Raw genomic sequence first — 23,389 nt, 5'->3', positions numbered from 1 at the left:
ATTTTTCAGTGGTTATTTCAAAAGGAGGAGTTTGGCCATCCTAGGATTTAACGCAGACAATATGTGAGTTGTATTAATATCACCAATGTAATCAAGCAACGAATCAGTGAACACCTAGAGGCAAACAAAGTCATTACCAAAAGCCAACATGGGTTTGTCAAAAACAGATCATGCCAGACAAATCTTATTGCATTCTTTGACCAGGTGACAAAATTAGTGGACCAGAGGAATGCTGTTGATATAATTTACTTGGACTTCAGCAAGGCATTTGATAAAGTAGACCTCAATGGAACTGCATCTACATGGAGGGAAGTGTGTAGTGGGGTGCCCCAGGGTTCTCTTCTGGGTCCAGTGCTCTTCAACATCTTCATTAATGATTTGTATGAGGGGATAGATGGGGAGCTCATCAAATTTGCAGGTGACACCAAGCTGGCAGGAATAGCCAACACTCCAGAAGATAGACTTAAGATACAGAAGGATCTTGACAGATTTGAACATTGGGTGCTATCTAACAAAATGAAATTCAATGGTGAAAGGTATTACATTTAGGCAAGAAAAATCAAATGCACAGGTATGGTAGGTAGTTCCTTGCTCAATAGTAGCAACTGTGAGAGGGATCTCAGAGTCCTAGTGGACAACCACTTAAATATGAGCCAGCAATGTGCTGCAGCTGCCAAAAAAGCCAACCCAGTGCTAGGCTGCATTAACAGAGGGATAGAATCAAGATCACGTGAAGTATTAATACCACTTTACAATGCTTTGGAAAGGCCATACTTCGAATACTGCATCCAGTTTTGGTCACCACAATGTAAAAAACATGTTGAGACTCTAGAAAGAGTAGAGAGAAGAGCAACAAAGATGATTAGGGGGCTAGAGGCTAAAACATATAAGGAACTGTTGCTTGAATTGGGTATGTCTAGTTTAATGAAGAGAAGGACAAGGTGGGGACATGATAGCAGTGTTCCAATATCTCAGGGTCTGCCACAAAGAAGAGGGAGTCAAGCTATTCTCCAAAGGACCTGAAGGCAGGACCTGAAGCAATGGATGGAAACTAACCAAAGAGAGAAGCAACCTAGAACGAAGGAGAAATTTCCTGACAGTTAGAACAATTAATCAGTGGAACAACCTGCCACCAGAAGCTGTGAATGCTCCAACACTGGAAGTTTTTAAGAAGAGATTGGTCAGCCATTTGTCTGAAATGGTATAGGGTTTCCTGCATGAGCAGAGGGTTGGACTAGATGACCTCCAAGATCCCTTCCAACATTATTATTATTATTATTATTATTATTATTATTATTATTATTATTATTATTATTATTATTATTATTATTATTATTATTATTATTATATCTACGCAGTGCAAATAGATGACAATAACAATGTCTTGCCTTCTAAAAAACCCCAGATATATTTGATAAACTTTCTATGGAAAAAACTGCTATAGTTCCCAATATTTCTCAAAGGTTACTACCTTTCTGAAACATTTAAGAAAACATTTTTTAAAGACAGTGAAGTTGAAACTTGGCCTTCAACTTTAAATTTTGGAGTTACAAGACCAATGACCAGTTGACTGAAGAGTAATTGTAATCCCAGATAATGTACTCAGGAACTATTCAATAAAAGTTAAATCAGGCAGCAATATTTGAATATTTAGCAAGATTTTGAGGCAGTTGTAGTATGTAGGAAGAGGTGAGTTATACTTACATCTCTGTGTAAATATTAGACTTACGGTTTCTCAAATTTTACCAAACAGTAGTTGTTCATTAACTTTATCTATATAAAATGAATTCTCCTCTATGTTTCTTTCCATTTCCAAAATGGGAAAACAATTGTTTGCTCTGTGGCTGGCTTTGTCTTCACAAATTCTATTGACAGATGCTTTTCTCTATCAGGTACTTGCCTTTGTTGGTAATTGTTCATTGAAATATGAAAAGAATATACATGCCTGAATTTTTAATGATTCAATTAATTTTACAGGTTGAAAGTTAAAACCAATAGCTAACTGAGAAGAACTAGACTTAGACCAAGGGAAGATGAGTTGCACTGTAACTGAACATGTTGTTTAGAAATGGCACGTATGACTTGTACTTGGATATGTGTATTATTAGTGTAAAGATGTAACTGAAGGTGAATAAGAGCAGATTAACAGGGGAATTTGTTGTCCCTCAGAGAGGTTGTGGCACCTCATTTAAGGTGCTCAAAGGAGGTATGTGAATTTGGATTCCCTCACCAAAGTGGGGATTGAACTCAGGCACCAAAATGCTTCTAGCTCTTTGATTCTAAGTTCAGCTTATCAGTTGGTGGAATGAGAGTTTGGTGGATTTTGAGCTTTATCTGTTGCCCAAGTGAATAAGGATATTTTGCTGGAATCCTAGCACTTTGGAATCACCCTTAGTTTGGATCCATTCTCAAGGGCCAGCAGACTCCAGAACTCGATTTATTACAAGTTCCTGTAAAGTAATGCAAGACTTCAACCAAGCAAATCTCTTTTCTTGATGTGTGGCAGCTCTTCAGAGTCTAAGAGCAGCCCAGGCTCCCTTGCTGGGAATATTTTTTGCCTCAATGTGTTTTTCATCCTTCAGAGACAGGAGCTCTCCTTTCTCTTGCTTGCGGTAAATAATCCCTATGTCCTAAATCAGAAGCTGCAAAGGCAAACACTTTTGGAAGGAATGGAAAAGACTGAGGTTTAATAATGCTCCAAACTGAGTGGTCTCTTAAAAGTATTAACATGAGATAGATTGAAAAGCGAAAGAGACGTTGATAGTTTCCAGAGTTCTGCAGAAGACTTTTCCCATTCGTTTTCACTTTTTATAACCACAAAATGTATTTCTGCTACATCTAAGTACGGTGACTTCTTATAGTTAGAAAAGACAGTGTTATTGACAATTTCATTTTTGCTCTGCTATCCCATCCTCAAAAGGAACTTCTGAATAGAACCCTACTCGACCTCTAGTTATATCTAAATGTATATATTTCAGATTATGGAGAAATATCCTAAAGCAGGTCAACTAGTGGGTATCCACAGGGGAAAGCTCAAAAAAGTCAATTGGCAGCACATCGGCATGACTGATGGCCCACTTGTTGTACTGATGAATATTCAAAGAACAGAACTTCAATAGCATATTCTTTATTTTTAGGTCAAATACAAAATGCAAATATAAGCATAGAGATGCAGGGAAGGCCCATGTCTTAAGTAAGAACAAGGTAAAGATGTCCCTTGTGGCCGATTTAGGATATCAGGACAGAGCAACCCATTCTGAAGGATAGGGGCAGGGATGGGTAGATGCTCTTTTAGGAAGCTGCAGATATTTATGGAATTTTCTTCCATGGGTGCCAGAAAATTTTTTTGCACTTCTGAACATTTCAGAATTGGGAGGTGGCTGTTGGTAGGCTGCACAGAGCACACTAAATCAAATTCTTACGATAGCAATTTTTTCAGCAAAGTGTCATATTTTTTATAACTTTAGACAACCCAAGTCGGATTGGGGTTTTCCTTCCTTCCTTCCTTCCTTCCTTCCTTCCTTCCTTCCTTCCTTCCTTCCTTCCTTCCTTCCTCCCTCCCTCCCTCCCTCCCTCCCTCCCTCCTTTTCTGTCATTATCTGCCTGCCTGCCTGCCTGCAGCACTGAAGCAGTCATAACGTCCTCAAATTTCATTCCATTAGATGCATTTTTGTCAGTTAGCTATTTTGAAGAAGCTTGATTCAAAAACTGTTGCCTTATAATTCACCATTTCACTCAGGCAAAGATCATAACAAGAGTTTTAGTAGCATATAGGTGTTTTATATAATATATTCAAACAATATAATACAGTTTAATAATTTAAAAGAACAATCTTGCATTTTCATTACAGCAAATTATCATATCAAAAATTGATTTATGTCTGTTTATTATAAAAATGACTCTGTGTGGTATTTGCTACTAATACTTTTAGTCTTTGTTCTATTGTTAGTAACAATTTCCAGCAAAGAAACCGTTAGAAGCTTTCTCTCTTCTTCCCCTAGAATGGCATTGAAATTGACAGCCTGCACATTGACTGCAAAGTTGTGTCACGGTATGCCCACACAGTCATCACCAGCAAAATTGTCAACAGGGAAGATTATTCTGATGCGGCTGTTTTCGATGTGGAACTACCCAAGAAAGCCTTCATCACAAACTTCAGCATGTAAGCACCATTTAGGCATTTGAAAAGATGAAGCATTTCAGAATTTGAGCAAGAGTTGGCAGTCAATCTCCCACTGAGGACTATAGAAAGAAAGGAGTAAATATATACAACAACATGGTTCAACCTTGCAAATTTAATATGTGTGGACTTCAACTCCCAGAATTCCCTAGCCAGCTTGCTTGCTGGCTGGGGAATTCCGAGAACTGAAGTCCACACATATTAAAGTTCCCAAGGTTAAGAAAAACAACAGTCCACAGGATGTATCCTTTTTTCTTGTTTACAACATTTATACGAATGTCCAGATTGTCTACATAATAAATCTGGTAGATATCATGAGACCCATAATGCCTTTTAACAGACCTTTTTACAAACTTGATCTATGGGAGCAATTTAGGTGGCAAATCCACTAAGGTATGGCTCAACATTTGAAATGATAAGACAGATTTGAATTTTATTTACTCATTTTTTGAGGTTTATAAGACATTCCCATTACCAAATCTGGAGTAGCATTGTTGTTGTTAGCTTCGAAGTCGAGTCTGACCCATCGTGACCCTATGGACAATGTTCCTCCAGGCCTTCCTGTCCTCTACCATCTTCTGGAGTCCATTTAAGCTCACGCCTACTGCTTCAGTGACTCCATCCAGCCACCTCATTCTGGGACTATAAGCACAAATACAGATCAAATTACTGTAAAAACAAACCATGAAATTATATCTATGTAAAAGTGGGAAATATTTTCAGAACAGTTGAAACCAATGAATGGAAACCTCATCTGGAAGATACGTTTCATTCAAAGCAAAATAAACCTGATTGACTAAAATGTAATCAGAAGAATTATTCAGCAGAACTATCCATACAACCCTACTTCCATGATTGAATGAATTGGATAAGAAATAATACTGGAAAAAATTACAATGATAAAGAAAGACAATTTAACCTCCCCCCTAATTAATATTTCCCATGAACATGAAATTATGATTAAAATGAAACTGAAATTATATTCAATCCAGTAATGTTGGGTTTTATTTTCTTTCACTTCATAAAGTACCTTACTATCAGTGGGTTTTCCTTTTCTATTTTTGGACCTTTATGAATTCTTTGAAACATCTATTTTGAAGGACCATTGATGGAGAAACATACCCTGGAATAATCCAGGAGAAACAGGCCGCTCAAACTCAGTATCAGTCTGCCATTTTACGAGGTGAAAGTGCTGGACTGGTCAAGTAAGTACAAGAAGTTTTCTCAAATTTCGATTTTAAGTGGATTTCTTTTCTTAACCAGATCCACTCAGTGCATGTGATCCACTGTTCCTTGGCACATGCAGATAATTAGATTCCACAATCATTCCTCAGAGGGTTAAGCATTAAAGCCTTATATAAGGAAATCCATGTAATCAAGTAATAAACCATGCGGGCCATCTTGGAATATTAAAGATGGCTCAGGAAGACAATGGATAATGTGAGGCTTATCATGAATACCAAAAATAGCAAAAAGGGGTTCTGCCACAAGCTATATAAGGAGAAAGGGCAGAGGGGGAGGGCAAAAGGGAAATAGTGATTAAAATAGGTAAGGAACTGGTGACAGAACATTTAGCTACTCTGATTGAATATAGTCTCAGGGTGCTAAAGAAACTGGCAGGTGTGATCTCAGAACTACTGATTGTAATCTTTGAGAATTGCTGGAGGTACAGGGAATGTGTCAGAAGACTGAAGAAGAGACAATGTTTTTCTGATCTTTTAAAGAGAGGGGAAAGCAGACCTAAGAAACTACAGACCATTTGCAGAAATCGTAGCAAAGATTATCAAGCAGTAGGTTTGCAAGCACTTAGAAAGGAACAAAATACCTAAATTATACTTTTCTCATTTATAGATCAGCTGGAAGAAAATTGGAAAAGTTTAGTGTTTCAGTTAATGTCAAAGCAAAAGGTAAAGTTAACTTTGAATTGCATTATGAGCAACTACTCGATCGAAAGCTAGGGAAATATGAATTGATCACCAAAGTCAAGCCCCAACAACTGGTGAAAGACTTTCAGGTAAAATCTCCACCAACAGTTTTGTCAATCTGTCATTATCAGCTCATATTAAGAAGGCAGGACCCAATCTCATCTTTTGCTTTTGCTTATACTTAGATTGATACTCACATCTTTGAGCCACAAGGCATAGCCTTTGTAGAAACGGAAAACAGCTTCTTGAACAATGAAATAAATGATGCTGCCATAAAGACACAGGAGGAGACCGAGGTACATGGCTGCATTTGACCCAAAACTCCTTAGAAAATTCTAACAGCAAGAAATCACTGTTGTATTAATAGTTTGCCTGACATGATTTTTATTTATCTTTAATGTTCAGGCTCATATTTCACTTAAACCAACCTTAAACCAACAAAGGAAAAACTCTGAGTCTGAAGAGACTCTTCTAGATGGAAATTTCATCATACGTTATGATGTTAAAAGGAATGTTCCCATAGGTGACATACAGGTAAGGTGATGTTTTTAATTCATCCGTGAATCCTACAATGGCCATTATCTAGGGTCTATCCTGAAATGTTCAAGTATCATAAACATTAGACAGTAATGGATAGAGTTGGGGGGAGAGGAGTTATGCCATGTTCTCAAGGTATTGCCTTCATCTTATTCCTGTCTTTGAGCTAGGGCAGCCAAGTCATTTTCAGCTTTAAAGTTTTAAAGTTTTCCCTCTTCTGCTGACAGATCCTTTCCATGGATAAGATCTAGCTTGCTTCATGTACTTGCTGATGAGATCAGGGGTTGAGATCTATCCCAATCCTGTTATTTTAGATTATTGAAGGTCTGTTTCCTCCTCTGAAATCTGAACCCAAGGGATATAAACCTAAACTAACCTTGTTTGTTCAAAACTTACTGGAAATGTAATAAATGTAATAAAAGCCAACTCTTGAGAATATCAATTTATTTCCCAGATCTCCCAGATTCCATCATAAATTCATAGTACTTATGCTATATTCCAATTTGTACTATACCACAAACTGGTCCCAATTTTTTCCCCCAGTATCTATCCATGAGGTACTTCATCTCATCCTTAGACCCTCAACTGGGACTGGCTTAAGTTGTACTGGGATTAGATTTAGTTTTCCCTTTTTTTTTACTCCATACTGCCCAGAGAAAGCTTCAGTCAGACAATCTGTTAAGCTTTGCCACCCATTAGCTGGAAGAAAAGCTAGTGATTGACAGAAACATGGTACAAGAGCAGTCATGGTAGGACAGGGATCAATGGTCAGGTCAGCAAATTTCAGGCTGGGGAACTGCCAGCAGACAGCAGTGTACTGTAACTGCATGGCAGGGAATCTATCCTATGAGAAATAGCACACACTTTGTGTTGGTCTGCTCCCTGTGGAAAATGTGTGTTTGTTGGGAAACCGAACCACAGCTGGAACAGATATAGTCAAAATATTTTTACTTCCTATCAATAAAAGTACAGAATGTTATTTCCATTCAGGATATGTGTTTTATTGAACTGAATTTATGCACCTATAGTTAGGAATACATTCACATTTATATTTTGTTAAAGCAGACGTCCTTAGCTAAAAAGTTGGTTTCAGACTTCATTGTTTTTCATACAATAAACTACTGTGTGCTTGGGAGTGCTGAATGACTTATAGAAATGTATTTCTTCAACCAAACTGTATTTTTAGAGTCACCCAGTTGGCAAGAAGGGCAAAATATAAATTAAACAAATAAATAAATAGATAAAAGTATTTTTGACCCAGTATCCCATAGAGCTAATTTTGATTTCTTTAACTTCCAGTACATCAAAATATATATCTGTAACACGTTAAAATGAATGTTTTGTTCATTTCAGATCGTGAATGGTTATTTTGTCCATTATTTTGCACCCAGAGAAATGCCAGTATTTCCAAAAAATATCATCTTTGTTATAGATCAAAGTGGATCTATGACTGGCAGTAAAATTCAGCAGGTAATTTCTCCCCAAACAGAGCATTTTCTTGAGACTACTAATAGTTTTTGTTGTATTCCAGGCTTAATTACAATGAAAATTATCTTATTTCAACAAGCCACCTTCAGGTATTCTCAGCCTCCTCTCTCTTTTATAGCTGTGAATCGAAATAGAGCAATGATGCTGTAGAGTCAAAATAAACAGCCCTGCTTTCCATCTTTTTTAATGTTCAGATTTATTTCCTTGTTGGCTTTGCATGTATCATTACTTTTGGGTGAATTATTATTACCAAGGTACTTGTTAGTTTGTTCTTTCTCTGTCCCAGTCATTTTGGGTCAGTCGTTTTCTGTTAACTAACCTACCTCACAGGGCTGTTGTCATAAGATGACTTGAGATTTAAGAGGAAAGGTGAAATATAAATCTAGAGAGCAAATAATTGAGCAACTGGCTAAAAGCTTTAGAATGAGCTGTGGAAATAATTACCCTTCGAAGTTGGTTAAATATTCCATCTTATTTGCAAGCCATTAACAACTGCCTCTGTTTTATCAAAGGCAGACATTGTAATTATGGAATATGTCCTCCTTTGTTTTCTAACTTATATTAAAGGAAAATGAAGTTTCTGTGTGCACAGGTCAAGGTTATATATATTTTCACTTATTATAATAGTTGTCAAAATGGTAGCTTTAGGCTTCAGAATTTAACCGTGTGTTGTTTTACTCTTCGTTATAGACTAAAGAAGCATTGGGAAAGATTTTGGAAGATCTGGATTCTAAAGACTATTTTAATTTAATTGTCTTTAGTTGGAATAGTTCATACTGGAAACCCACTTTGTTGCAAGCCAGCGAGGAGAATGTGAAATCAGCTAAACAGTACGTTCAAACCATTGAGGCTGATGGAGGTCAGTATGAGGACTAAGAAAGTTTGTCCATCTTTACAATACCTGTTTAATCAGGAGTTAACTGGAACTGATATCAAACCTTCTTGATTCCAGTTTTTCATATAATTACTTGACATATTTTTTGTTTAAAAAAACAAATTATTACTTCTTCCTTCTTATATTCAACATTGTTCAAAGTATTTTAGATTACATTAATAAAAATGAGGCTTGTTGCTTTGGGAAAAACAGGGAGGTAGGAGTATTAGGTATATTAGGAGCCCAGGTGGCGCAATGGTTAGAATACAGTATTGCAGGTTAACTCAGTCCACAGTTGGCAGTTCAATCCTTCCAAAGTTGGTAAAATAAGGATCCAGATTATTGGGGGCAATATGTTGACATTGTAAACACCTCAGAGAATGCTGTAAAGCACTATGGGGTGGTATCTAAGACTAAGTGCTATTGCTATATTTGCTGTCTTAAGTTGATATTTATCTATGTGTCTGTCCATTATCTATCTGTCTATCTGCCTGTCTATCTATCTATCTATCTATCTATCTATCTATCTATCTATCTATCTATCTATCTATCTATCTATCTATCTATCATCTATCTATGTCTGAATAAAAATCTCAGCTCAGAGATTTTTTTTAAAGCTCAGAGAGCACCAGGCACTCTACATAGAAATCTGTACTACTACTACTAATAATAAAGTTCATTCTTCCATATATTTGATTTGGTTTTTTTCTGAGAGGTCAACAAAGTTAGTTTTTTGGAACTGAAGCTATTATTAGGAACCTATTATTATTAAAATGAAAGATATTTATTATTGCCTTAGCGATTCTCCTGATTTGAAACCAGAGCTTTATACTTGTACAAGTTATGCCAATCCCATATAGGGACTTAGTGCTCCTTTCAAAGCAGCACAATAGCAATAGGACCCCACATTGTCATCTGTGTTCATCAGCTGTTTATTGTTCTTAGCTGGGGTGCATACAATTTTAGCTAAACTATTTTCCCTTTGGAATCTGAAGCTCCAAAATGTTGGCAGGCTGGTATTTTCCATTTCTCAAGAACTTTAATTTTTGACTCTTCCTAGTATAGATCCAGCTGCTGTACCATATTACCAATACAGTATTTCTTTTAAGACATTTTTGAAAAAAGCCCACCAGAAGAGATGGTGATTGTACAGTTTGTCCAGACTTTCTATAGCAACTGTTCAGAACTGGAACACAACCTGACATAAAAATATGGATATGGAGCCAGGTGCTGACTTAATACTGATTTTTGCATTGACTGGTCATCTACTGTAATGCAGCTTGATGGCATTTATAATATTTTTGGACCAGTGGCAATAGAGAAACATTAGTTGGCTTCAAACCACATGTTTGTTTGTGACATATATAAATGTCATTTATAAATGAATAAATAATCTAAGACTCTGAGCAGTTAAAGCAGTTAAAGGCAAAGAAAAAAAGTTATAAACCTAAATCATCCACAGTAAATTTAGAAACCCAAATCAGTAACAGCCTGGAACCAAAATAAATAACAACACTGGCATCATAACATTTTTTACAAGTCCTCCAGAATACCAAATTGTTAAAAATTTCCAGAAGGCAAAAAGTAAGGGTTAATTTGATTTCTGCTGGGAAACAAAACTGTAATGTAGGTGTTGCCATTGAAAAGCAGAATTTATGAACCATCAACTTCTCAAAATTAAAGTGCCTTTATTTACCTGTATTTATTTCATCAGCAATGAGACTTAAAACTGCATCTGATTAAATAGATTTCTTCAAATGTCTTGAAATTTCCTCTCTATGTTTTTTTAGGACAATCCCATCACTACTAGCATATTCATTGTTACAATTCTTTCTATTGCAGCAACGAATATTAATGAAGCTCTTTTGACAGCCATTGAGTTTCTGGATCAAGCCACCCGTGAGGAGTCATTGCCAGAAAAAAGCATTTCGATGATCATTTTGCTGACAGATGGTGACCCCACGGTTGGTAAGTTAGGAACAGAAAAGCTCTTATTGCTATTTATTTTAGTATGTACTTTTGAACAATAACATCATTTTTTCAAAAAAAAGTTCATTTAACACAGCCTTATTTTCTTCCTTAGCTTTTACCTCACTTATCAAACTTCACAATTTCAAATATCCTCAAATGTTTCTTGTGACTTCTTTTCCAGTGGTTTTATTCATTCAGCTCCATATCTATGTGCAGTATGTTTGTGTGAAGGTTGGTGAGTGAGTGTGTTGTTAATATGAAGGCCACAGGATTGAGGTTGGTGAAAGGAAAGAAAAATAATAATAATTCGCTATTGATAAGGTATATAAATCTTTCCACGTATATTGGAAAACAAACCCTATCATCAACCTTACAATGAGGATCAGCCTAAGGAAAACATTCTGTATGTCTCTTAGCTCTGAAATAAAATCTGCTGTTCATTTAAATATTTCAGAAATCGCATCAACTTCTCTGATCCACAGTAATATTCCATTCTTCATATTACAAATAGACTATGTTTGTTTTTTGTGATAATAACACTTTGGAAATCTGTAGTGCAGTCATATTCTATTGCGTCTGTTATTATTTTCACATGCCCATTATTCACTCTTAATCCTTTATTTTGGTTCAGTGGCACATCTGAGCAAGTTACTTCATGAGGTGCTCTGCCATGTATGCACATACCATGTTCATATCCTGACTTTTCAGCAGAAAAGGGCACCCAAGACAGCCAGTGCTGATAAAGTAGAAAAATTAGCAAATATAATGAATAATTTAAAAGAAAACTAATGCAGATATTTGTGCTTGTTCAAACATATCACAGGTGAAACAAACCCTAAACTAATATACAAAAACATTAAGCAAGCCAATCAAGGAAAGTATTTCCTCTACTGCCTTGGCTTTGGATTTGATGTAAGCTATGGATTTCTGGAGAAGTTGGCCTTAGACAATTCAGGATTCGCTCGACGTATATATGAGGACTCAGATGCAGCCCTTCAGCTCCAGGTAAGAACCGATGTTCAAAACGTGTCAGTATCTTTTGACATACATCAGTAGCACGCTAAAAATAAACTTAATTTTCCTGATTGAAATATGCAATGATTTCCTGTGGTTCTATCTTCCTTTATTTAAGGACTTTTATAGTGAAGTGGCTATTCCCATCCTGAAGGAGATTAATATAAACTACATTGGCAATGCTGTAGAGGATGTCACTGAGAATAACTTTAAGTTGCTCTGTGACGGTTCTGAAATTGTAGTGGCCGGAAAACTTGAGAATGAAATTGATACTTTTTCCTTGGAAGTAAAAGCTCAGGCGGTAAGTACCATGCAATTACTCCTAGTGAAAAAGGTACAAGAGTTCTGTTTCATAGGTGAAATACTGAGCTATGTTTCCAAACTAAGTTCTGAAAAGAAGTAACAGTGTGTTACCTTCAAAATGTTTTAAAAATACAAAATGGAGTGCATCTATGTATGTGTACAAAAACATAGGTGAAGCCGCTGCGTTACATATTGCATGATAAAGAAATCTTAAAGCAAACCATGAATGAAAGGACTGTAGCTGCTGCTACAAGTGTAGCTGCTGTTAGGATCATTTGCAGGTTAAACCAGATTTTGCCTTCATGCTGTGCAAATGTGGCCAATGAATTCAGTACTTTGAATATGCAATTCACCATTTCATTTGAGAGCTTTAATTTTAATGTGTAGAATCTTTTCTTTCTTGAAGGTAGTAAATTGAAAGGGCCTGTCCTTTCAAATATGTTCTGCCAAATGGAATTTGATTGGATATTATATCAATAACTCACCCTGATCCCTTTCCCCATTTTTCAGCATGGAAGCAATTTGACCCTGAAAGAAGATGCTAATGTCGAAGAGAAAGCACAAGTTTTTGAACATCAGAAATACATATATGGAAATTTCATTGAAAAATTATGGGCCTATTTAACCATTCAACAGCTATTAGAAAAGTCGTGAGTGATTATCTTTGCACATTTGGGGGGACGGTAACTCAAAGAAAATACTTTCTTTTAAATCTCCTCGGACAAGCGCTGGCTCTTCGGCTTTGAAACGGAGATGAGCACCGGCCCCTAGAGTCGGAAACGACTAGCACGCATGTGCGGGGGAACCTTTACCTTTTTTTAACTCAAGTAGTTAGTGCTTGAGTTCACAAAGGTGCTGGTCACGTACTAATTTCAGTTCTGTTATTCATTCCTGTTTCACTCTTAGTCTATCTTGTCCTTCAGCTTGCTTCACTTTGTGTCTCAGTGAGAAAATATGTATATTCCAAACCACATCTTAAAAAATCCTGATTTACATATAGAATCAGCGGAAACTATGCTCTGTGTTTCAGCATTTTGGAGCAAGGAGCAGGGAAAAAAAATCTGGAAAACCAAGCATTAAACCTCTCCTTGAAGTACAGCTTTGTAACACCCTTGACTTCCATGGTGGTCACTACACCAGATGCTAAAGAGTTGGTTAAGAAACCAACAGAACAAGGTAAAAACCCACATCATTTTTTCTGTGTGCAATATGAACCTCGGAATAGATTGCTGGCCATTTCATTGTCTTCTGAATTTCAATCAGTTGCTAGAAGAATGACCGGGACAATGTTTATGAGGATATCTGTAAGAGCTGCCGTGATGAATTAAGAATTCTGAAATAAAAACATGCGAATTATGGTGTGTGAGAGCATAAATATAATATCAGTGACGTTCACACTGAATACAGTATATATATTTCAAGTGTTAACTGATTACCATGAAACAGGATTGAGATTTTTCTAACATTATTTTTATTTTCTTTGAGGAAATATTTTTAATTTTTTTTAAAAAAACAAAACCCTAATCCTATTCCTTGTTTACTCAATAATATAACCAGAAATAGATCAAGCTATTTTCTGTATTGTGGTTTTATTAAATATAAACTGAATTTTCTTTAGATGAACTAGATTGATTCACATATTAGATTATTTCAATATAAAACTGAACTGTGTTCTATCCACTTTCTTTTTATACTAATTATATTTTTGTACTATTTTTTTTAAAAGGACTAATAAATGGAATGGAAAACAGAAAATTATAGCTGAAAGCTTTGTTATTTTCATTGCCTATCTTGCCACTGTGGTTATTCCTAAATTCCTAGGTTATGTTCTATAAATACTATAAGAACAGATTGTGTGTTGTGATTGTGATTGTAGTTCATAATGTTACAAAGTCTCTTGATGGAATTCTGTGATTCAGAATTCTGAATTAGACTGCAAAAGATTTGGTAAACTAATAAGGTGATGAGATGTAGTTTGGTCCAGTAGTTAAGGCCCCAGGCTAGAAACCAGGAGACTGTGAGTTCAAATCCTACTTTTGCCATGAAAGCCAGCTGGGTGACCTTGGTCCAATCCTTCTCTCTCAGCCCACCCGCTTGACAGGGTTTTTTGCTATGGGAAAACTAGGAGCAGGAAGATTTTTGGATATGTTTACCACCCTGAGTTATTTGTAAAAATAATAAAAGCGGGATACAAAATGAAAATAATAATAATTAAAATAATAATGGGTTTTCTATTGAATCAGGAGGATCTAAGTTCTGTTAACCATAAAACTGACCAGTCTACTTCAAAACAGTTGTAATCTTTCAGCATAAATAATCTCAGAGGTGGGTGAGCATGTTCTTTTTCTTACCCAAGGGGACAGTTCTGAGAATTGAGAATCTAGAAAATGATGGAAAATGAAGCCCACTTTTTAATAAAGTTGATATTATTTCTGTCATTTCTTTGTCTAGATAATGAGAATTTCCAGGAAAGATATCCAGGACTTGCTGGAAGTTCACATTCATTTAGCCATCCATCCCGTGGTATGTTTTATATTTTAGAAATATAGTGCCAGTTTTTATTTCTGACAATTTTTCCCATCATAAAACCCACCTAACATCAGGATTCTTTCATAGGTACACAACTATTGGTTTCTACAAGTGCCAAGCTTGCAGCATCTCCTGTCGCTCTACCTCATACAGTTGTCCACCCAGGTATTTTGTCATCTTAAGAAAAATTACTGTTCAGGCTGATAGTTAGTTTGGTCAGTCTGTTGTCTGTAGTACTGAGGTTTTTTTCAACGCAAGTTACTTTTTTGTAAACAATGAAACAGTGGTGATATGAAATTATTCTATCAATATTATTTTCATATGTTACAAATGTGCATGCATCAGTAGATGTAGATTATGCCATAGACCACATTATAAATAGAGCCCTTCATTTAGGAACCTGGTTGGGAAGAAGGGCGGCATATAAAATTAATAAATAAATAATTGTTCTGCTTTCTACAACATCCAAGCATTTAAATAATTTCATTTTCCTCCATTATTTCACCCTATAATCATTTTTAGACAATACTTCTGATACGTGAAGAAGAGGCAGAGACCGGGGGCGGGGGGGGAGGCATTCAAGAGAGGAATCAGTCTGGAATCATTACATTCCCACAAGAGAATCAAGTCCAGCCCCCGCTTGAATTCCATTAACTCTTACGTAGTGCTAATTTATTGCTTATCACTAGTTAACCAGAATCTTGTGCATAGGCATGAGCAATAGATAATCTTAACTGGAACTTATTGTGTAGTTCTGATTCTTCATGCCTGACATTTGCCCAGGGTAGGAATCCAGCACTACTCCACATGGCTTAACCCATGGCTATAAAGCCTCTCTTTCAATGTTTACAGCAAGGAGAATCCAGGGCCTACTTGTCTTTTTGTTCTATTATTGAACAATCCTTATCATTACCACCTCAAATCTGCTTCTGGGTAATGCAAAGCCATTGCTTTCTGCCCTGACTTCTGAAACACCTTTGAATATGCCTGTCTTCAATACAGCCAGTTTGTGTATTCCATAAGGTAAAGGTAAAGGTTCCCCCGCACATGCGTGCTAGTCGTTTCCGACTCTAGGGGCCGGTGCTCATCTCCGTTTCATAGCCGAAGAGCCAGCGTTTGTCCGAGGACGTCTCCGTGGTCATGTGGCCGGCATGACTAGACGCCAAAGGCGCACGGAACGCTGTTACCTTCCCACCATAGTGGTCCCTATTTTTCTACTTGCATTTTTACGTGCTTTCGAACTGCTAGGTGGGCAGAAGCTGGGACGAGTAACAGGCGCTCACTCTGTTACGCGGCACTCGGGATTCGACCCGAGTACAGTATTTCTTTTATCATAGATAAATTACTACTAAGTAGTCATAGAGTGCCCTAATTCAATTAGAGTGTCCCCAGGCCTTAAAAAGAAAACCAGGTTATTGTCTGATGCAGGCCCAGTATGGATCTTGAGAAGAGCCTAAGCATTTGCCTTGGGTGGCATGATAATTAGCAAGAAGGAAAACAGTGTTTGTATTTACATTCATTAGAGAGGAAGGGGTTACAAAAGAGGGGTTACATTTGTGCGGTGCTTATTCTCTTGTAACCTCTTCGTCTCCAATCTCTTCATTCTGAGAGGGGGGAGGAGGGGGTACAAAAGAACAGGTCAGGCACAGGAGAGATTATGTAAAGAGATCTTTTTTTTTCTTCCCCTCCCCCCTTGTTTAAGCAATCTCTCCATTCTGTAAACTGGCGGGAGGGGGGAATAAGCAATGAATCTGTACTTCATTAATCTTAAAGAAAGCAGACACTATTATTTTATTATTTCAGAGTAGAAAAACCATAGGATTATTTATTATTTATTAAATTTATATGCCGCCCCTCTCACCACTAAGGTGTCTCTAGATATCCTTTTAAAGCATCTCAAATGGTGTATTTAATCTACTGCAGCAAAACAGCAGAGGGAAAGCAAGTGAGGCTGTCAGTTTACTTCGTCTTCATATGTTTTGACTCCATAAGTGCAACTTGGGTTTAAATTACAGTGAACATTTATTTATTTATTTATTTTATTTTAATTCCATTTATATCCCGCCCTTCTCCGAAGACTCAGGGCGGCTTACAAGCTTAGCAACATATTTTCTTGATGGGAAAAAAAAATGACAAACCTGAAAAGGGAGCAAATATGAAAGAGGTTCATAAGGATTTAAAAGTGTTTGTGTTTATATGCTTCACAAAGGAAAATGCAAGAGCAAAATTAAGAAAATAAATCATTAAATTAAATGAATATAAACAGTTTTATAGTTTTCTGAAATAAAGGTCATATGGTACTGTCGCCTAGGTGGACCATGCCAGCTCATTAACAGGCTATTTTATTTTTTTACTGAGTGAAAAATCCTGACTTTTAGGATGCTGTGCATGGTCATTTGATGAAACAATTAGTGCTGTTGACACTAATTATAATTAGCTCAATTTTGTCAGCCATAAAGCTTAGCTAAGGTATTGGGGTTCTTGGGGTTCTTGGACAATTCCACAAATCAGTATAAAATACATATTAATAATTACTTTTCTTTCCAGGATATTTTGGGACTGTAGATCCCCATTTCCTTTTTCAACTACCTCATGAAAAATTTTTAGTTTGTGTAACTTTAAGTTGTCAGCCACAAACACCCTTAAATCTGTTGTCTGATCCAGAGAAAGGTAAGCGATTTCCATAAAGAATTGGGTAGATCTGAGTTTTCAAAGTTTTATGGGAATGTTTTCCGTGTAACAATCTATGAAAATCTATTCTTTTCTGATTCTTGTTTTTGTTGACTGTACTTTTCATCTTATTTCAGACAAATGCATTGTAACCTGTTGCAGATTCCAATATGTATATGTGGGTGTACTGACTTATCTTTGTTCCTAAATCCACTGATTATTTGTGATATTTATTTTAAACGTTGGAGATTTCTATCAACTCTTTATTGATTGTCTTGTATTATATCTGCTGCACAGATGTAAAAAATATTTAGCAGCATTGGCATGATAGATTAATGCTTGTCAGCTATCTGGATAAAAAGAGATTTTGTCATTATTTGTGTAATGTAACTAAGTCATCTCCAAATGAAGCTTGACTGCTGGTGAATTTCATGGACATGTTTAAACATCTTTTCCCTGGAGGTAGATGTAGAAATAGTAGACATAGATATAGTGGACATAGATGTAGACGTAGAGAGCTTTTCTATCTATCTTGTAATCTGCGGTTTTATGGTGGTCTCCCATCTAAATCCTAAGTGGGTTAAACTCATCTTAGGTTTTAAGTCTAAATAAATTGAGCAAGGTAGTGCACTGAATTGGCAATCAGATTAACTAAAGAGCAATCTTGTGAGATTCAGATGTTTTTTATTCATTGTATGGCAATTTATATGGCAATTATTTCTGTCCTAATGAATGTTAGGCAAACACTAATACACTTATTTCCTGAGTGTTCCTTTACATATTTGTAGGGATCCAAGTGATTGGCAAGGCTGCTGAAAAAAAGCATTTTACACAGTTTGAAATAATTTATCCGAGGCTTAACCTGGAACTAAATGTGTCAACAAAACAAATCACGCTGAAAAGTAATGGCTCCAGTGACTCTTTTTTGTGGAATGACACAGAATCTTTAACAATTGAAGGGTAAACTTGTTGTTTTTAGTTTTCTTTTATAGACAATTGAAATCTCCAATCCCTAAAACGTAGTTTCTTTTGCATAATCTGTCAGACTGAAAGGTGTCCTTTCTTCCTCCCAGAAACAGTCCACATAAAATGAAAATCTTTGTATGTCAGGCTGCAATATTAATAATATTGAATTGGCTTTATTTTTTTTACCTCCCTGGATATAGCTTTAAAACATTTTACTGTAGCTTTAAAACATTTTACTGTAATAGATGCTTCATAATATATCTTCAGAAAGAATATCATATTCTTTAAACCCTTATGAGGCCTACTCTATTAGGAATTTGCCACTATGCAGCTTTCTTAAAATTGGCTTATGATGTTGTTTATACAATCTCAAGGAACAGTTAGTAAAATTGGCTTATACAATCCCAAGGAATTGTTTATACAAGCCCAAGGAATAGTTAGTAAAACTTTGAGTAAACCAATATGACCACTTGCTATTGCATTTGTTCATCAGCATGACAAATTGTCAAAGGAATATTAGAAAATAATACAATTTGTTCTGTCTTAGGCTAAACATTACACTGACAAGTGGAGAAAGTCTCTTTCTGTCAGGACCAGACAACATTGTGACCAAAATTTTCTATATACCTCCTCCACTGGATCGGCTTGGGTTGTATTTTGAGAATAGCAATTCCTTTTCTAAAGAAGTTACTGGACTTTTTGGTAAGTATTTAACTACTGCTGTAGACTATAGTAATACAATTTGGAATTAAATTTGGCTTTTTAATATGATCATAGTATCCACAAAGCACCTTATGCACGTTATCTTGCTAGTCTTGCTAGATAACCCTTTGAGGTACATGAGCATTAAAAAGATAAATTTGCCCTTGAATCAATTTTGACTCTTAGTGAATCATGAACATATAAATTGCCTTGTGGTTTCTTTCTCAACAATGGGGGAAATTGCTTTTGGGTGCTAGTGAGTTTCACATTTTTTTCTTAGCACTCCAAGTCAGTAGCAAAAAATATAATAACCTTCTAAACTGAGGGTTGGGAGAGTGAAAACTATTCGTATGGAAATGGCCTTTGATAAGTTTTCTTATATAAAAAAAAAAGCTTTCTAGTGATTCAGAAGAGGACAAACACTGTGTCTTTAGAAGCACATATTTCTTCAGGGTGAGGAAAAAGAAAACTGGATTGTTTCCTTTTCCACTTCTCATTTGCAGAAATATTATATGTGATGGTTTTGCAACTTTGCCTCTATTTACATTATTTTTTTAATCAAGGCTTCCTGATCACAGTGTTTTGTAATAAAGATATTGATGTAGTAAATCAGAGCCAATCCTAGTGCCCTTTGGAAATTGCCTCCCAGGGTTACAAATGGTGTGTGTGTGTGTGTGTGTGTGTGTGTGTGTGTGTGTGTGTAAAATTGGTGGGATTCTGTTTATATGTAGTACTATAGAACAAACAGAACATTCAGTCACCATGTGCTTTACTGCTTAACTGTTTTTTTAACAGTAACAGGAAACAGGAAACTTTACTTAGAACAAAAAGGACATAGAGTATATAACATAGATCCAAACTTATAAATACTGCTATCCATTGGCTAAATACTACTGTAATTGTTGCACCAACCCTATGGAATCAGCTCCCCCCTGAGCTTCGGATAGCCCAAAACCTCCAATCCTTTCGCCGCGGCCTCAAAACACACCTGTTCCACCAAGCTGACCTAGACTGACAGGCATCTTAATTAATTTATATTTAGTATTTTTAATCCATTTTTAAATTCTCTAATTTTTATTGCACTGATGTTCTCAATTTCATTTATCTTGATTTATGCACTTATTATATGTTTTATTGTGAGCCGCCCTGAGTCCTTCAGGAGATAGGGCGGGATATAAATCCCATCAATAAATAAATAAATAAATGAAATACATTACAACAAAATATATTCCGACAGAGGATAAAGCCAAATCTATTGCCTTGCACTGATTATGATGAACTTGCAAAAGAATATAGGGCACACTCGATCCATGGATGAAGCTTTCCAAATGGAAAAGTAATTTCACAATTAACTAGTAGCACAATGTGCATCAACATTCCAGAAATGTTCATAACTCATTGGTCCCCAACCCTGGTCCATGGACCGGTACCAGGACATAGCATGCTAGAAATTGGTCCACACAAACAAGCAAGGAATCCCATCTGTGGAATGCAGGCAGTACATGAAAACAGGCCCCCTCCAGTCCACAGAAAAACTCTCTCCACAGAAAGAGTCCCTGGTGCTCAAAAGGTTGGGGAATTCTATCATAACTCATAAATCTAAGAGTTATTTGAAAAAGCACAACAAAAGTGGTCTGAAGTTTAGATTGTAGCTTTGAATTGCTATGGGCCGATCAAAATATAATCCCAAAATATGCAGTTAAAATGCTGAAAGATTCATTGATCATAATTACTTAAAGAAAAGCAAAGGGAAAATATTTAACAGACTTCAAATGTGACAGATTTAAGCAGAATGTAATCTGCCTCTAGATTGTCTAGGCTATTACATTTAAAATTGTAATTGTGGGTTTGTGTCTTTTTGTGTTTTCCAGGTCAGTTTTTCACTAATACATATTTTGAAATACATTCTGGCCAAGTAAGATTCATTTCTGTACAGGGACAGCTCTATGTATCCACCAGGTGAGAGAAACCAAAAAGTACTTACTTGATAAACTATGTTTATAGAAGAACGGTTGCAGGAATTGAGTATGTTTAGTCTAGTGAAAAGAAGGACGAGGGGTGACATGATAGCAGTGTTCTAATATTTGAGGGGCTGCCACAGAGAAAAGGAGCTCAATCTATTCGCCAAAGCACCTGAGGGCAGGACAAGAAGCAACGGGTGGAAACTAACCAAGGAGAAAACCAACCTAGAAATAAGGAGAAATTTCCTGACAATGAGAACCATTAATCAGTGGAACGACTTGCCTCCAGAAATTGTGGATGCTCCAACACTGGAGCTTTCTAAAAAGTGATTGGACAACCATTTGTCTATAATGTTATAGGGTCTCCTGCTTGAGCAGGGGGTTGGACTACAAGACCTCCAAGGTCTGTTCCAACCCTGTTATTCTGTTGTTTTTGTTGCCTTTTCTCTAGACTAAAAATTTTAGTCTTTAGAACTTAGCTTTTATCATGGATTTGAGAATGCAAGTGGGATGGAGTTGTGGAAAAGGTTTACTTAAAGGCAGAGGATTCTCACAAGTGTTAGAATTTAAAAATTTTGTAATGATTTATTTAGTCCTTGATTTTGGAAGTTCTGTCAGAAAGGTCTACCTTCCTTTAAGCTCTCAGAGAAGAGAGATACAAATATTGCATTATGTCACACACCCATGGATAGGATTTTACATATGTTCCACTGTACCTTTTGGACAGGTGTGTGTGATTTTTTTCTATTTTTTACATTGTGTGGTATTTTCAGTTACGCTGATTAACAGAAGGCATCAACTAACCAATTTCATTCTTACTAGGTTTTCCTCAGACATGGTGTGTCCCATGTAATTTGAACCCCTTAGAATAATACCCAGATACCCCTATTCTAGGATACCCAATTAGAGGTGAAACCAGTCACATAATGCCTCCTAGTGGTCCATGTTATTGATTTGCGGTAAATTTCTTTTCAATATAACTGTAATATCCTGTTAAACCTTTTAAAATAAAAAGTACTGTAATGTGTAGACCCCTCACTGCAAATCTAGGATAACCAAAGCAAATAAGCTAATCAGACAATAATTTAATACCACTAGTGGTTTATGTCTGGCTATAGCTTTTATCATTAATAAACTTAACACTTCTATTTTTCTATTTTTTCAGGACACGTGGCAAGGATTATAGAACTGGATCTAGTCAAACTGAACTTTTCTGCTGGCCACTGCAAATAAACAATTAAATAACATACTTAACAGCAGGAGATTTTTACTGCCTAATGTCCATGTTTTTATTGAATAGAATAAAATCTTCCACATGTTTACAGTTTAATTAAATTATCGACATAAGAGTGAATGGCCACACTTGTTGAATAACACTGCTATGTCCATAAAATTTGGTACCTTGTGGAAACCTAAATTCAAAGAACTGATTTTGTTTTCTAAAAAACAAAAAAAAGACTATTATTGTTCTTACAAAGAAGACATATTTTTTTCAATTTAGTTCAAAATGGCATATGTTATTGTGATACAAATGATTCTACATTGCTTTATTGGGTTAACAATAAAGAAAAATTGTTTCTGAAAAATGTAACAATAATGACATCTTCCCAGTTTAATAAAATATTTTTTAAAAAATGAGTTTGGGCTGAGTTTCAAGGAAATTAATGTAATGAGTGCATTAGGTTATATAAAAGTATATAATTGTTCACATGTGACCATTATTCTAATTTTTGCTGAACAAATAATAAATCCAAAAAACCCAATAGTGTCTTTTCTAGTTTTTACCAAAAAAAGTACCTCAGATTGCACCCCCCCTGTAAAAAAGAAGATGAGTGCTGGTGATTCTATTCTCAAAGGAACAGAATCAGCCATCTGCAGGCCAGACATACAATCCAGAGAGGTATGTTGTCTCCTGGAGCAAAAATCAAAGATGTGGCTGAGAACCTAACCAAAATAATTAGGCCAACAGATTACTACCGTCTCCTAGTCCTTCACATTGGGACAAATGACACAACAAAGAACCTGAGCACAATACTGAGAGACTATAACCAACTAGGCAATAAAGTTAAGGAGCTAGGAGCACAAGTAGTTTTCTCATCAGTACTCCCAACAAAAGGCCAACAAACATTGAGAAAAAAATTTTTCTAGAAATAAACCTCTGGCTAAAGGGTTGGTGTTGCCAAGAAAACTTTGGTTTCCTGGACTATAGACTGCATTTCCTATGCGAAGGACTCTTGGCAAGGGATGGGCTGCAAATGTACTTGGAAAA

At 36.1% G+C, this 23,389-nt stretch overlaps 1 protein-coding gene across 1 annotated transcript; it reads left to right on the top strand.

The window, feature by feature from the left end:
• Positions 1 to 1,817: 1,817 nt before the first annotated feature.
• Positions 1,818 to 22,361, top strand: LOC308662914 (inter-alpha-trypsin inhibitor heavy chain H4-like; the record flags this gene model as incomplete). Its single annotated transcript, XM_081319058.1, has 20 exons — positions 1,818 to 1,892; positions 4,002 to 4,162; positions 5,281 to 5,385; positions 6,032 to 6,194; positions 6,291 to 6,401; positions 6,511 to 6,639; positions 7,996 to 8,112; positions 8,821 to 8,989; positions 10,847 to 10,972; positions 11,799 to 11,980; positions 12,108 to 12,290; positions 12,803 to 12,942; positions 13,323 to 13,468; positions 14,744 to 14,815; positions 14,909 to 14,986; positions 17,369 to 17,491; positions 18,280 to 18,451; positions 19,005 to 19,159; positions 21,031 to 21,118; positions 22,286 to 22,361. The coding sequence occupies 20 exons, from the start codon at positions 1,818 to 1,820 to the stop codon at positions 22,359 to 22,361; spliced, it is 2,571 nt and encodes an 856-aa protein (XP_081175184.1).
• Between the last annotated feature and the right edge of the window lie 1,028 nt (positions 22,362 to 23,389).

Source organism: Vipera berus (genome assembly GCF_964194415.1).
Source record: "Vipera berus genome assembly, chromosome: 2".
Taxonomy (NCBI): Eukaryota; Metazoa; Chordata; class Lepidosauria; order Squamata; family Viperidae; genus Vipera; species Vipera berus.
The sequence above is the reverse complement of the archived record's forward strand: the minus strand, read 5'-3'. Positions and strand labels throughout refer to the sequence as shown.